This window comes from Thalassophryne amazonica, chromosome 14 (genome assembly GCF_902500255.1).
Source record: "Thalassophryne amazonica chromosome 14, fThaAma1.1, whole genome shotgun sequence".
Lineage (NCBI taxonomy): Eukaryota > Metazoa > Chordata > Actinopteri > Batrachoidiformes > Batrachoididae > Thalassophryne > Thalassophryne amazonica.
In genome coordinates, this window is record NC_047116.1 from 83,656,297 (window position 1) to 83,671,220 (window position 14,924).

General features: G+C 42.0%; 1 protein-coding gene across 1 annotated transcript in view; it reads right to left on the bottom strand.

Annotated features, from left to right (window-relative positions):
- Positions 1–2,093: 2,093 nt before the first annotated feature.
- efnb2a (ephrin-B2a) overlaps positions 2,094–14,924 on the bottom strand; it is a 75,659-nt gene continuing 62,828 nt past the window's right edge. The window contains exons 3-5 of the mRNA XM_034185877.1: positions 13,092–13,184; positions 6,639–6,752; positions 2,094–4,243 (exon numbers count right to left, since the gene is read on the bottom strand). Coding sequence (XP_034041768.1) covers positions 3,834–4,243; positions 6,639–6,752; positions 13,092–13,184 — 617 coding nt within the window. The 3' untranslated portion in view covers positions 2,094–3,833. The remainder of the gene's footprint in view (positions 4,244–6,638; positions 6,753–13,091; positions 13,185–14,924) is intronic.

Genomic DNA, 14,924 nt, shown 5'->3' on the forward strand with positions numbered 1-14,924 from the left:
CTCAGAAGGAGGTACACACTTGTACCATCACGTTCGCACGCACAATCAACATGGAGGGTAGATGTAATAGGAGCGGCGGGGGCAATGGGTGTTCATGGGAATTATCCTTTGGGAGATGCTACACTGGGTGAGTGTGGGAGGCACAAATACTCTGCCCTTGTATACACCAATGTGAGCTATTTTGGGTCACATATCTCTACTCCCCACAGACCAGGGCCCAGGCTGCCCTCCCTGCAGTCAACTTCTCAGGACTGAGTCACGGGCGAAAGTCTGTGAAAATGTGGAACTCTGTGGGTCATGATATCAAATAATCAAAAACTTAGATTGCATAATGTGCACTTATACCATAATATATTAACGTTACTTCTCCATACCGCCTGATAACACCTGTGCTCTATATGTCTATCATAAATAAATTCTGCTTTTTAAATTTTCATCTTGTAATGTCCAGTTGTTTTTTTGTTTTGTTTTGTTTTGTTTTTTTTGTTTTGTTTTTTTGTTTTTTATGTACAGCTATGTTGTTTAAAAAAGTAAATGAAAAACTTACAAGGTGGAACTGCTAATGGTGAATGGGCAATGGTGCCAATGTAAGTTAATGCCCCTGTGCTTTTTGAATAGGAGAGCACTGGTCACAGGTTTGAGCCATCAAGGGAACACTTAGGACTAGTTTTTACTTCACATAGAGACAGACAACCCGGTGCACATGGGAGATTTGCAGCTAATGCAAATAGGAATGAAGCTGATTTGGGCAGGTCCAGGGAATTTCTGAAAAAACAGATGTTTGACACAAATGTACCTTGATCAACAAGCCAAGTGAAGAAGAAAATTTGTTGAAATGTCCTTCACATAGGTCACAAAAACATTCTCACTGTTTACTGTATTTTTCTGAAAAATGCAGACACCCCCACCAGCCCAGAAATGAATGGTCTGGTCTTTTACATGTCATATGCATCTGCAACAGTATGCGGTGAAAAGTACCTGTAAAATCAGTATGCCCTCCTAGATTGACAGCACCCACCCCTCCAAGTAGCTTACAGTGCTGCATGACTCAGACATAGTGAACGTCCAGAAAAAACTAGGGGATCACAAGTGGGTAAGTTGACCAGCAACTGAGAAATTTTGATGTAACCTTGAAACTCATGGTGGTCAATGCAGCAAAATAATCAAACAACTCTGAAGCATCCATGAAATATGATCTAACATGCAAAGTCAGAAGACTGTAAGCCCACAAAGTGGTCTTAAAAATGCTTAAAAGATTACTTGGGTTCTACAAGCAGCAGTCTGTCAGTATGCAGTTGAACAAAATGAAGGTCTGTCTATAAAATGTGCTTTAATTAGCATTATTTTCAAACAAAAGCATTTTCTTCATTAAAAAAAACTTTGGTCTTCATAAAGACTTAGAAAAGAGGTTCATCTTATAATCATGGTTGTAGAGCCCAACTGATATTGATTTTTGGAGGGCCGAAATGATACAAATATTGGGGAGGAAATGATTTACAATACAGATATACTTGCTTAGATATACATAAAAATGCCGATGACTCCTAACATTTCATTGTCAAAGAAATGTAACTGATGTTTCACAGGTTAAAGATGGACTTTATTATAACCAACAGCCAACCAACATACGTCTTCACTTGGATAGACAGTCGTCGTGTCACATCGCTCAGCATTTGCATAAAATAGATTTCTCATCTATTTTGGCCCCACCTAGTTAGTGGCATAGTGACCACTTATCTCTTGTCACTGTAAAATCTTTGCTCTGATTGAAAATAAATGGCAGCTGGTTGCATTGCCACTCTCTTACAGCTAATGTGACCAAGGGTTGATGGGGGTCCCAGCCATTCTTGACAGCATTGTAAATGATGTTGTCACTGTGCCCTCTGCTGGACAAACTAGTAATGACACCATTTCCATAGTACTTTTTTCTGCATTGTTTATTTGGTAAAGCAAAACTTTTCATATCAGTAAAAATAAGACCAATACCAATACACTGGTGAAAGGCTCAATCAGCTGATATTATCAGCCAGCTGATGTATCAGTTGGGCTCTACAGGGTTGTCTTATTTTCATAGCAATAAAGTTTGTTTTTTTTTCCATTGGTGATGGGTTGGGTGACAGACAGGAAAACATCTAATGGTGCAAATGATGAGCCCTTCGCTGAGTGCCTGAATTAAGATGACAAAAAAGCACAGAGGTTTCATTTTCTTCTTCTCGTTGGCTTTCAGAATGGCTTAGCATGACAACACCACTAACGTTTTGGGCAATGAAGTGCAATCTTGGTGCACAGTTGTCATGACAGAATGGGAGCAAGATGGATGCCCATGCAGGTGGACCGGCCATCACAGAGCCCTGTCCATGGTGAAGTAAAAACCCAGCTGGAATCACCATCTGGCCCCTAAAGGTAAATATTACAGTACCTGCAGCTGTGCAAACCTGCACTAGATGATTTTTGGGCCACTTAACAGCAGTAAGGCAAATTTCTTATTTACCAAATGTGTTCCCATTTGAAAAGCCCAAGTTCTGGAGAGGCACTCTGTCTATCACTACTGAAGACTACCTCTCACTGTTCCTGGTGGGACACGGCTGCTCTCCCATCTCCAGCTATCATCGTCTCTCTGTGGGTGGCCGTTGCCGAGTGGAGGTGACAAAAAAGGGTTAAAAGTGCTGCTCTATGTATATGAAAGTCCTCCACTCTTCCCAGACGCCACGAGTAGACCTGATGTGCACCCTATCAATCCCCTGGTGAGACGAAATTGCTCATTCCTTCCTTCCTCCTGCACTCTCACCAGTTCTGCTCGCTGCTCCACATGTTTGAGCATCACACGCAATATGAGTTGCAATGATAAGATATCACTAAAGGAAAATAAAACTTGAACGACACCAGCATATGAAAATCAGATAAGATCGGAGACATGATCGGTGAACGCTGACAGCACAAAAACGTTTTGTTTTTTTTTATCTCAAAACCTTCAAGTAACATCTGAAAGAATGAATGTAATCTGGGAAAGAGGAGAGAAATGTAGAAATCCACACTTAAAACCAAACAGTTCGCGTTGACTGGTGAGGCAGTGCGTCCGTGTATGTGCGGGTGTCCGTGTGTACGGTGAGCACATGGGTGACAGGGTGAAAGGGTGATCTCTGTGAGTCTGACAGGAAAGTCCCAGACAGGAACCATGAGGATGTCGTTTTCCTCTTCCGGCTGGTAAATCCACAGAGTCTCCTCAGCTACCAAACAAGGATGGGCAACCGTTCTGAGACAAGTTCCTGGTCCACCCTCTGCCTTGTTCAGTTTTCTCTCTTCCCCATTAAGGTGAAGCTAAGAAAAAAACTCCTTTCTCTCCTCTTGCTCCACTCTCAGGAAACTTTCAAGTCCACACATCCATCTGTCCATCCACGAAACAAAAACCTCCAGTACACATCTGTCTCACTCACTTTCTGATCCCACAGTAAGAGCACATCGCTCTCAGTTTCCACAAAACGCCGGCCGCAGTGCACTCAAAATATGGAGCCACGTGGGAAGAGTCTTCTTCTCTTCTTCTTGAAAACTCCAAAGAGCAGCAATGGCAACAGCAGCAGCAAACTTCTTTCCTGCCCTCCACCCAACCCGTCTGCAGCAACCGTGTACTATGAACAAACCAGAGCACATCAGAAAAACTTTTGATCAAGAAAGAATTGTGACACAATGTCAGAGGAGAGGTGGGGTCATCAGATCAAGTGAAGAGAAAGAGCAAGAGCGTTCGTTCGCAGGTGTGGGCTTCTGCGTCATCCGAAACCAACCTCTCGCTCTGCCAGGGGACTGTTCAAAATTGTCTCTTTCCTTCCAGTTCCACCTCAAACTTTGTAATAGATGTTGGCGGGACTCTGCGGGGGCATCTCCTGAACAATGTAGACCGGGTGGCCATAGTCGCCGCTGACCTTCTCATAGTGCGGACAAAAGACGCTGTCAGCAGTCCTGAGTGGGATGATGATGTCGCTAGGTTCTGACCCATTATTGTTCCCACCCCCTCCGCTCCTTTTGGGTGTGGCCAGGGTGCTGAGTGAGAGCGTGGTGGCGTGTTGTGGCGAGTGCTTGCGGTGCCGCCGCCTGTACTTGAGCAGCAACAAGACTAGCATGATGATGATGATGATGAAGATGACGCTGCCAGAGGCAATGCCGACGAAGATGGCCACCTCGGAGCCGATGGCGCTGGAGGATTTTCCGCCTGTGTCATTGCTATCGCTGCTTTCTCTCGGTGCTACACCTGAAAACAGATAGATGGTGGGGAGAGTGAGTAAAATGAGGAAAGATTGAAATAAGCAGTTTGATTACATTATGGTTCACCATTAAGAACAGTGGTTCCCAACCTTTTTTTCTTCTGAGCCGCCCCCCCCCCCCCCCCCCCAAAAGTTCTACCTAAGAAAGGCTGAACTCCCCCCAGAAAGGCTCAAGGCAGCCTTGTTGTAATCCTGGTGCAGCTTCAGCACGCTATAGGATCCAAGCATGGAAAGAGCACGTAATTCTTTCGGTTTCTCCTTTTCACTTGGAGTCAACACATACGAGCTGATATCAACATGCAAGCACAGACAGAATCACTCCAAAATATCAGGAGTAGAGGACAGAATGTGTGTGCTTTTCCACTTTATTTCATGTCATCCTGAGTCCACAAAGCTCCAGAAAAGAATAAAAAACAAGACTTCTCCCAACTTCTGCCAAGTGGTGCGCCTGCTTGGAAACCCAACGTACGTATACATCCTGAAAGTGCTATATAAGTGCAGTTATTGTTATTATTACCCTCTAACCAGACAATGTAGACATCCACATCTTTTTGAAGAAGAATTAGAAGTTTTAAACCTGCTTCATTTTATTTTTTTTATGATTTTGATCAAGACTGTTTTTATTCACGATTACAACACTTAAGTATTTTTTTATATATATATTTAAACTTCAAGTTTTTCTTATGGACATTTGTCTCTACCTCCCTTTTTCCTGAGCCAAAAATGATCAGATCCATGACTAAAATAATGTGATTCAATCTGAACTACTGGTTTTGTGAGCACCACCACAAGCTCCTAGGACTGATCTGTCCTTCAGAAAGCATCATGTCCAGGGCATTTTTAAAATACTTTTGTTCAACATTGCAAGATGAGGCATTTCAGGCCTTAGTCGAGGTATACACTTGAACCAGTGCCCTTCTAGCTGTGTATGATAATAATAGGAGGAAGCAGAGAATACTCCATTCATTGTCATTGTCACAGTGTTCCTCTTTCCGGGCTTCTCATTCCTTTTCTTTTCCCTCGCAACAATCTTCTAATGGTGCCACAGTAAAGGTGTAAAAGAAAGCAGCCAGCAGCACAAGTGGCTGAGAGAGAAATGTGCCTATTGAAGCCTTTCGTAGAAAGGTCACATTCGATTGACGGCCATTCAAATTCAGCTGGTGCAGGCTGTAACCTTGACTCTGTGGCGAGCACAGTCTGAAACAACAGTGGATCGGGTGAATGTGGGCAAATGGCACTTAGACAAATTGCATTTTGAAAGACATGAAAAGTAACTTCATTTTTCAATGAAGAGTGACAGACAAAAGAAAATAAGACAGAAATATTTGATGTCATCATGAGACATGAATTATAAAAGCCAAGTTGTGTCTCACTCCCAGCAATGGACACTTTGATTTCCATCCAGCACTCAAGGGTGGGTGTGTTCTGTTCCATGCAGGATAGGAGCATGTTCCCTGGGCAGGCGGATTACTGCACCTCCCTGTCTTGCCGTTGTTCTCCCAGGGGTCTTAGAGTGCTTTTCCTGCGGTAGGGGGAGTGGATACACGATGGCAGGCAGCCCAAAGCAAGGGCCCTTTCGCTGTTTTACAAGCGGATTATGCTGCTTCAGACACTCTGCCTGTAGCACTTTTTCTCTGACGCCCATATGCTCCTGCTGGAGGCCAGGATGGACAGATGAGACATAAAAAATGAGGGAGCAACCTGCTGATGTTTGCAGAGGCCGGTGCCAGTCTCACTTTGATGAGAGGGATAGCGGATCTTTTGCTGGGCCAGATTTGGGAGTGAAAACACACAAACATGTTGCCTCATGAGGCCACGCCTGCTCTGACCCAGAGCACAGATGGAGGAGTGTTTATATAGGTCAGCTTGTTTTGTTCTTGGGCTTTTCCTGTTTCCCTTGAGCACAGCTAACCGCGGAAATTGCCGGTCTGCTTTTCCTCAGAAATTTGTAACTGCAAAATAATAATCAGAGATAAGAAGTTTAAATCTGTGCGAAATGTAATTTGGCACAGGAAAAAGCATGTGGCACAGAAACCGGTGGTTAAAGATGCCATACAACGATCGGATCATTTTCCTGCAAATGTCACTTAAGCGCTGGCTTAAGGCTGGAATGGGGCCGAGGCGGCGATACCGTGTAAGTCCTTGAGAGGCCGAAGATGCCTATCAGTTTTATGGCCAACATTCAATTACTGGCTGATGAATAGCTGACCTTTTTTTTTCCTGCACTTCCACACAGTCGCACAAACACGCACGCGCACTTAACACACACATATTTAGTGCTATCTGCTCTTACAATCACGGTCCCAAATGCCAAATTGTTTTGATAAATCCCCCGCTAAATTACCACGTTCCCAGGGTTTAAGTCACAGTGGCTGTTCTCACCTGGTTTCTCCAGCACTTCGTTATTTGGTCTGTACGGGTCCTTGCCCTCTGGGTGCTTGGGTGGGTAGGGTAATCTGGTGGGGTTGTCTTTGGGTGAAGTAGGGTCAGAGGGATCTGGAAAACAAAACAAAGAAAGACAAAAAAAGTAAGAATTAAAGTTGGTATTACTGCCAAGTTGCAGTTTTTTGTACTGTAGAGTAGGATCTGGTTAGTACTTGGATGGAAGACCTCTTTGGAACATCAGCGCTGTGTGTTTCTCCAGGTAAAACTGGAGTTGTGTCAGGAAGGGCATCTGGTGTAAAACTTGTGCCAATTACCAATGCGTATCTGGCTGTATCTGCTGTGGCAACCCCGAACAAAAAACCGGGAGCAGCTAAATGAACAAGTGGACCAAATGTTATCCCGACAGAGTATATTTTACTCTGCAAAATGTACTCTGTACCTATTATACAAAAATATAAGAAGACTGGAACATTACATCAGTGAGGAAGGACACATGAATTAACACTCAGGAATTAACAAACATATATCCCAAACATTTACCAGCATCTCATAATTACAACCAAGGAACTGATGGAGAACCATTAATCCAAAACTGACAAAAAAAAAAAGTGAGACTGATAACTGCCCTTGCTTCATGTAAGTTTTTGATGAAGGGGTTCTTCTTGTGTTTTCATCAAGTTGCCACATCATGACGATGGAGTGTTTACACAGCAAATGTGAACAATGTCACATTTCTGATGGCTCTTTCAAGCCCCGGTCACATGGCACAAAAGAAGGACACCGAAGCCAAAACGAAACAAGAAATCTGGACTCACGCTGACTTTCGGCGACATCGTTTAACAGTCGTCCAGCTTCGTTCCCGTAGCTGGCGCTTCATCAGAATTTTCAAGCTGTTGAAAAATGTGAACGAATCCCGACAACAACTTCAAGTAATACATATTCCGTTTTGCTTTCTGTCCTGACGGTTCCTCATCCTTTGCATGGACCCCGTACCGTCAGCATTCCATTTGGTTGGCTTTAGTGTTAATTTTGTCACTCCTTTTTCAATTTAGTCTTAGTCTTGTGTCATTGTGTCAAGTTCATTCTTAGTCTTAGTCACATTTACTCATTCACATATCATTTTTGTTAGTCATGTTTTAGACTAAAAGTCTCAACATTTTAGTTTAGTTTTAGTCAAACGAGAACTCCAGGTATTTTAGTTGAGTTTTCGTCAAAACATTTTAGTCTTTTTCTATTTATTTCAGAGATCATTTTTGTTTATTCATTCCAGTTGACTTGTGTTCCACAGCTGAAATACTGATTAAATGTCTGGAATAACAATTATTTTGAATGAACTGAATTGAATGACTGAATGTTCAATGCAACTCTGCTAAAAGTTTATATTTATCAGAAGCACCAATAAAATAAAATAAAATAAAAACTGGTGATAGGTAATATGACTCTTACAGACAAGCATAGTCAGAGAGATATAAATGTAAAATGTTACTTTGGCCACAATCTCACCGACAATACTTGCGCATGGAGCCCTGCAGCGTGGCTGTGTTCAGACTGTGACGCCGGGATGAGTTCTCCCCGATGGATCGGAGGACGTCTCATTTTGGGGAAAAACAGCTTTAGTCGGTTGTAGTATGTCTGTATGTTTTACAAAGTTTGGAAAGAGGCGCCATTTGATTTAAAACGGTGATTTGCTTTGAAGTTATTGATTGCGGAATGATCCATCTTTGCACCTTTACTCGGCAAAGAGCCACAGCAAATCCCACAACACACACAGACACGGAGCGGATGATATTATCATTATTATTATTATTATTTTCATGAGGGTTACTAACTTTAGCTTACGAACCAGGGAAGTGGGAGATATTAATGTTCCAGTCCACAGCAGAGATCCGCGTCATTGGCTGCCCCAAAAAAAGGCACATTAATGATGAACAAATGACGTTGACAACATATTTCATCTCATTTCATCTGATGAAATTAACACTAGTTGGCGTCCAACTTCGCCCAACCCCCAAAGTCTGATGCCTTGCCGAATATTAATGATATCTGAATGGATCAATAGCTAAAGCTCAGCTGAGCTGAATGTGACTCGTCCATGTGTGGAACGAAAAGCAACGTTTTCGTACAGGAACAATAGTGGCAAAAATGTTTTATCAACTACTTTAACTATTTACACATGTTCCATCTGTGACTGGGACATGTGTGCGGCTGGGACGTGCATGTGCATGCGCACATGCACGTCCCAGCCAAGACAAATCTGTTGTCAAGACACCTGGATTCCAGGTCTGCAGGTTCTGTGGAGGGCAAAGGGTGGCTGCAGAAATGATCACAGGCTGGCACTCTGTCTCATACCCGTTGTCAAGTCATGTCATCATGAATTGTTTCCTTTTGATTTTGTTCAGAAGCATCAAAGTCGGCGTTTGCTTCGTTTTTCTTGTGTTAGTTTCAGTTTTGTTTGCGCTCTGGACTTGCAGGCTTTTCGGTGATGGGAGAAGTGCAGGCTCATTCGTCCAGTTTTTCTCCACGATTTGTGACAATTCGTGACTTTTTCCTTCGTTCAGCTATCGCTATGTGCTGTGTGACCGGGCCCTCGGCTCCTGAGGGATGATGCTGATGTTTTGTTGGGACCTTTGGGACAAACATTTGTTCATTTCTGAGTGTTAACTTGGGTTTTTTTCCTCATTCATATAACGTCTGTATGGTCCCATAGTTGCTATATTTTTAATGGACTTATAGTTGCTTATAGTGTTACCACAAATTTTTTAGAGATGGCTCCTCAAGAGGACCCAGTGTGTGACGATGCAAAATTGTGCTTGAAACCTTGTTTTAAAACATTATATTTTGTAACTGTTGTGTTTTAAAATAATTTGATATGCAAATAACGTAGACATTTCAACTGATTTCACCTGAATTCACACATATAAAATGGAATATGAGCAGTTGGAGAAAATTCGGTTTCAAAGTTTTTAGCCAAGGAGTATGTAAAGTTATGTTATTAATTCATTTTTAATTTGTTCTCTTAGTGCAGCAAGTAAATGAAACAATCTTGTAAATGGTAATAGAAACACCAAATTTGGCACAAATACTCCTTAGAATTAATCTTTTGAAAACACGATTGGCCACTTGAATTTTCTGTAGTCAGCCAGGTAGGAGTCATTTGAAGAATCACACAAGGGTTAAAATCAATAGATGCTCCAATCATATTGAAGACTATACCACATTATTTGACTGATCATAAATATTAAGCAGAAGCAGACTTCTGCTTGATTACATCTGAACCCCCACACAGCCTACGCATTCTGTTTTTTGGACAAACCCCCATCCCGAACAACCCATACTTTTTAGTGGGGAAGATAATATGACGATTCTCAAGATAGTTCTTAACAAATGTGGTCAACTGGCCACTTGAAAATCAAAGGTGACAGCCATTTTCCAAGATAGCCACCAAAATTACCTACCAAAAAATGACTTTTGCATTGAAATGCTGCTATCACAATGGATCTGTTTTACAGCATCACTGAAATCCAAGATGGCACCTAATTTAACAATGGCCACCAAATTCACCCCAAAATAATTTTTGTCATTACAAAAATGTCATTACTTGTTTAATTTGTGTGACCTTGCTGTCAAATTGAAGATTTTCAGATTTTCAGACATGCTGGATTTCATTTTTCATGTTCCAACAATAATATGACACTCAGTGGCATAAATTACCATTTGTTCATGTTCCCTGCAGATATTAAATATGGCAACACATTATATTCAACACTTAATACCTTTTAATACAACCCCTGGCAAAAATTATGGAATCACTGGCCTCAGAGGATGTTCATTCTTTTGTTTAATTTTGTAGAAAAAAAGCAGATCACAGACATGACACAAAACTAAAGTCATTTCAAATGGCAACTTTCTGGCTTTAAGAAACACTATAAGAAATCAAGAAAAAAAGATTGTGGCAGTCAGTAACGGTTACTTTTTTAGACCAAGCAGAGGAAAAAATATGGACTCACTCAATTCTGAGGAATAAATTATGGAATCACCCTGTAAATTTCCATCCCCCAAAACTAACACCTGCATCAAATCACATCTGCTCGTTGACATTAACCCTATGTCATGACATTGACCCTATGTGTCTTTTTGCAAGGAATGTTTTCACAGTTTTTGCTCTATGGCAAGATGCATTATCATCTTGAAAAATGATTTCATCATTCTTAAACATCAGAAAAGTGTCCAAAATATCAACGTAAACTTGTGCATTTATTGATGATGTAATGATAGTCATCTCCCCAGTGCCTTTACCTGACATGCAGCCCCATATCATCAATGACTGTGGAAATTTACATGTTGTCTTCAGACAGTCATCTTTATAAATCTCATTAGAACGGCACCAAACAAAAGTTCCAGCATCATCACCTTGCCCAATGCAGATTCGAGATTCATCATTGAATATGACTTTCATCCAGTCATCCACAGTCCACGATTGCTTTTCTTTAGCCCATTGTAACCTTGTTTTTTTCTGTTTAGGTGTTAATGATGGCTTTCGTTTAGCTTTTCTGTATGTAAATCCCATTTCCTTTAGGCGGTTTCTTACAGTTCGGTCACAGACGTTGACTCCAGTTTCCTCCCATTCGTTCCTCATTTGTTTTGTTGTGCATTGTTGATTTTTGAGACATATTGCTTTAAGTTTTCTATCTTGACGCTTTGATGTCTTCCTTGGTCTACCAGTATGTTTGCCTTTAACAACCTTCCCATGTTGTTTGTATTTGGTCCAGAGTTTAGACACAGCTGACTGTGAACAACCAACATCTTTTGCAACATTGCGTGATGATTTACTCTCTTTTAAGAGTTTGATAATCCTCTCCTTTGTTTCAACTGACATCTCTCGTGTTGGAGCCATGATTCATGTCAGTCCACTTGGTGCAACAGCTCTCCAAGGTGTGATCACTCCTTTTTAGATGCAGACTAACAAGCAGATGTGATTTGATGCAGGTGTTAGTTTTGGGGATGAAAATTTACAGGGTGATTCCATAATTTATTCCTCAGAATTGAGTGAGTCCATATTTTTTTCCTCTGCTTGGTCTAAAAAAGTAACCGTTACTGACTGCCACAATCTTTTTTTCTTGATTTCTTATAGTGTTTCTTAAAGCCAGAAAGTTGCCATTTGAAATGACTTTAGTTTTGTGTCATGTCTGTGATCTGCTTTTTTTTCTACAAAATTAAACAACTGAATGAACATCCTCCGAGGCCGGTGATTCCATAATTTTTGCCAGGGGTTGTAAGCCTACATGTGGTAGTTTCAAGAGATGAACACTTTCAAAACATGCTGAGTGGAACCCATTAATACTAAATATAATAAACTTTACTCTAATTTGGCACATAAGCAAAATAAAACAGAATAAATGTCACAAATAGCAAATAAAAAAAAAATAAAAGGAATTTGACATCAATGTCATTTTAATCAATCAAATAGCAATTTATGCCACTGAGTGTCATATTGATGTTGGAACATGAAAAATTAAATCCGGCATGTCTGAAAACCTACAATTTGACAACAAGGTCACACAAATCAAACAAGTAATGACATATTTGTGAGGACAAAAATGATTTTGTGGTCAGTTTGGTGGCCGTTGTGAAATTAGGATTTTAGTGATGCTATAAAAGAGATCCATTGTGATAGGAGCATTTATATGCAAAAATTGATTTTCCATAGGTCATTTTGGTGGCCATCTTGGGAAATGTGCACCATCTTGAATTTTCAAGTGGCCAATCACGCAGATATGCTGAGTCACTCTAAGAAATAAAATGTTGAATTTAATTAATAAAGTTACGGTAACTTTTTCCACATAACATTGCCAATTAAGTGCAAAACAATATTGTAGTTGAAATTAATTAAATCAAATGTAACATTATTACTTAAATCTATAAAATGAACAATTCCAAGCATATTGAAAAATAATAGTATTTATTACATTTACAACCCCTGTGTTTCATTTCTTAGAGTATAATATCATGAGAATCACCATCCCAGACTTGGTGCTTGTAACACCAAATGCATGATTTTTCTATTATCTGCTCCACTATTTGAACTGTGGGCTTCTTTGTTATAAAACAGCACTGGCAATTTTTTTGCTGTTTTGTCTGTGAGTTACTTGTATGCATGTGCGTGCTGTCTGGGGCATTATGGGAAACAGTCATGTGTCTCTCCTGTGGCTCGTGACTGGCGCGTGTTTGCTCGTGCCGCGTGCCTTTAAGTCAAACAACACCAGATGCTGCCCATGCATGTGCGCACAAATGCGCATGTGTGTCGTGTTTGCAGTGAAGCAGGCTTCTGCTTGATTACATCTGAACCCCCACACAGCCCCAGGTGTCATGGAGACGATGAGACAGCCTACGATGACCTTATTTGGATGTTAGCATTCTTTATTGCTCACCACGCAACAATACGACACTCACTTTGTCCCACTTTCATGATTATCTTCATGGACTTGGTCTTGCACACTCCTCCCTCCTGGTTGTCGATGCCCTCCATGGTGCCGTTAGACGTTGCTGTGTTACAAAGAGACAGACAGAGCAACATAACGGTTAGCATGCATGTGCAAAAACGGAAAAAAGGCATGTTGGAAAATGTGCTGCTGTTCAGAATACGCATCAGAATTAAACAGCCCGTTACCAAAGACAACAGAGACACTGAAAGCTTTCCACTGAGGAAGGATGTGAGTCATGCCGCCTTTAATAAAATCACAATTTGCCCTTTCATCACCTCGGCTGCTCTGCATCGACGGAATATTTCACATCCCCAAAGTCAATTAACTTGAGTAATTGGGACGGTAATATCTTCAACTGCGCTAATGGGTCTCGTGAAAAAAAGCAGTAAAGACAGACGAGGACAAAGTGAAACAATGGGCGCAGGTGGTGGCAGCGGCCATCTTGGCAAGCCGCGGGAAAAAAAAATTGGTGGCTTCTTACCGTACATTAGCGTTAACGACACTCCAGGGAGTGGACGCCAGTTATTAAAGAAGACACAGTTGGATTTTTAAAGTAGTCAGATGCTCAGTTCTGAAAAAGTTAAGCGTCCGCCGCCAGGCACGAGGAAAGAGGAGAGATGTGCTGACAACAGGCAAAATAAATAAATAAATAACAGGAATGAAAAATACTTTTCTTCTTTTCCAGTGGCAGCAAAGACGGCGGTGAAACTGAGTGAACATAGTGAGGTGACAAATGTCTCAAAAGGATGGAAAGTGTGTGAAGCATATAAATATAGTTTAAAGACAGGAGAAGCGCCACTAAATACTGTGTTTACAGGGCGGCAGCAGCTGTGAGGAGAAGGGACTGAGACATGTTTAAAAAAAAACAAGACTTTTCCAATAAAATTAATCTGAGTTCAGATTTACACACACAGTCACAAAGTATTTCTCTGCCAAACGCCTGGATGTTTCCATAACCGTGAAGCTGCTACTGCAGTGATGTCACCCAGTTATTTTTTTGATGTTGTTGTTTTGTCTGCCTGTGACGGCACTGCCCCCAGAGGCCGCAGGGTGGAATTACACCCACGTTCGATAAAGAAATGGCAGAAAGGACAAGAGTGAGAATGGAGAAGTAGGGATGGAGTGTATGAGAGGGTGGCAGGAGTGGGGCAAGGGGGGGTGCAGCGGGGCTTGTGGTCTATCAGGTCAGTAACACAGAGGCTAACGAGCTGCCCTGGCTTAGCGGATTGGAATCCCGCCAGCGTGCAGTGGCCTATGATTCACTATGAGTGCTCCTCCGCCAAGGGGTGACCCACCCCACCACCCCACCCACTGCCCCTCAGGCTGTCCTCTGAGTCAGGCCTCAGTCTCACCAACCGAATTTTCCTCCTTTCTGACGCCCTCAGCCTACAAACAAACCTCACAGAGGCTGTGCACCTTCCACCTCGTGTCACGTCACAGTCTCTCCTTCTACCCACTTTGGTTGCCCCCCCCCCCCCCCCCCCCAGTCCTGCTACCCCACATTTCCGCCTCTTGCAGCACCAAAAGCAAAGACAGAACTGAAAGACAGGTGCTTTGGCAAACATCTGCTTCAAGTATCTTTGAAAAATGAAACTGTACAAACAGTGTTTCTCCACTTTCTCCCCCTCCTGGACACCCCCCCAACCTCTCCGTTCCCCAAACACCCCCCACCACCATCACCACCACCCGGGTGACCAATCATTTTGATCTAAATCGACTTGCTTCAATAAGATGGTGATGGCAGCGGACACAAAGAGCATGTTAACGAGGTCTCTTTCTCTTCTGCCGTCACAACCCCCCC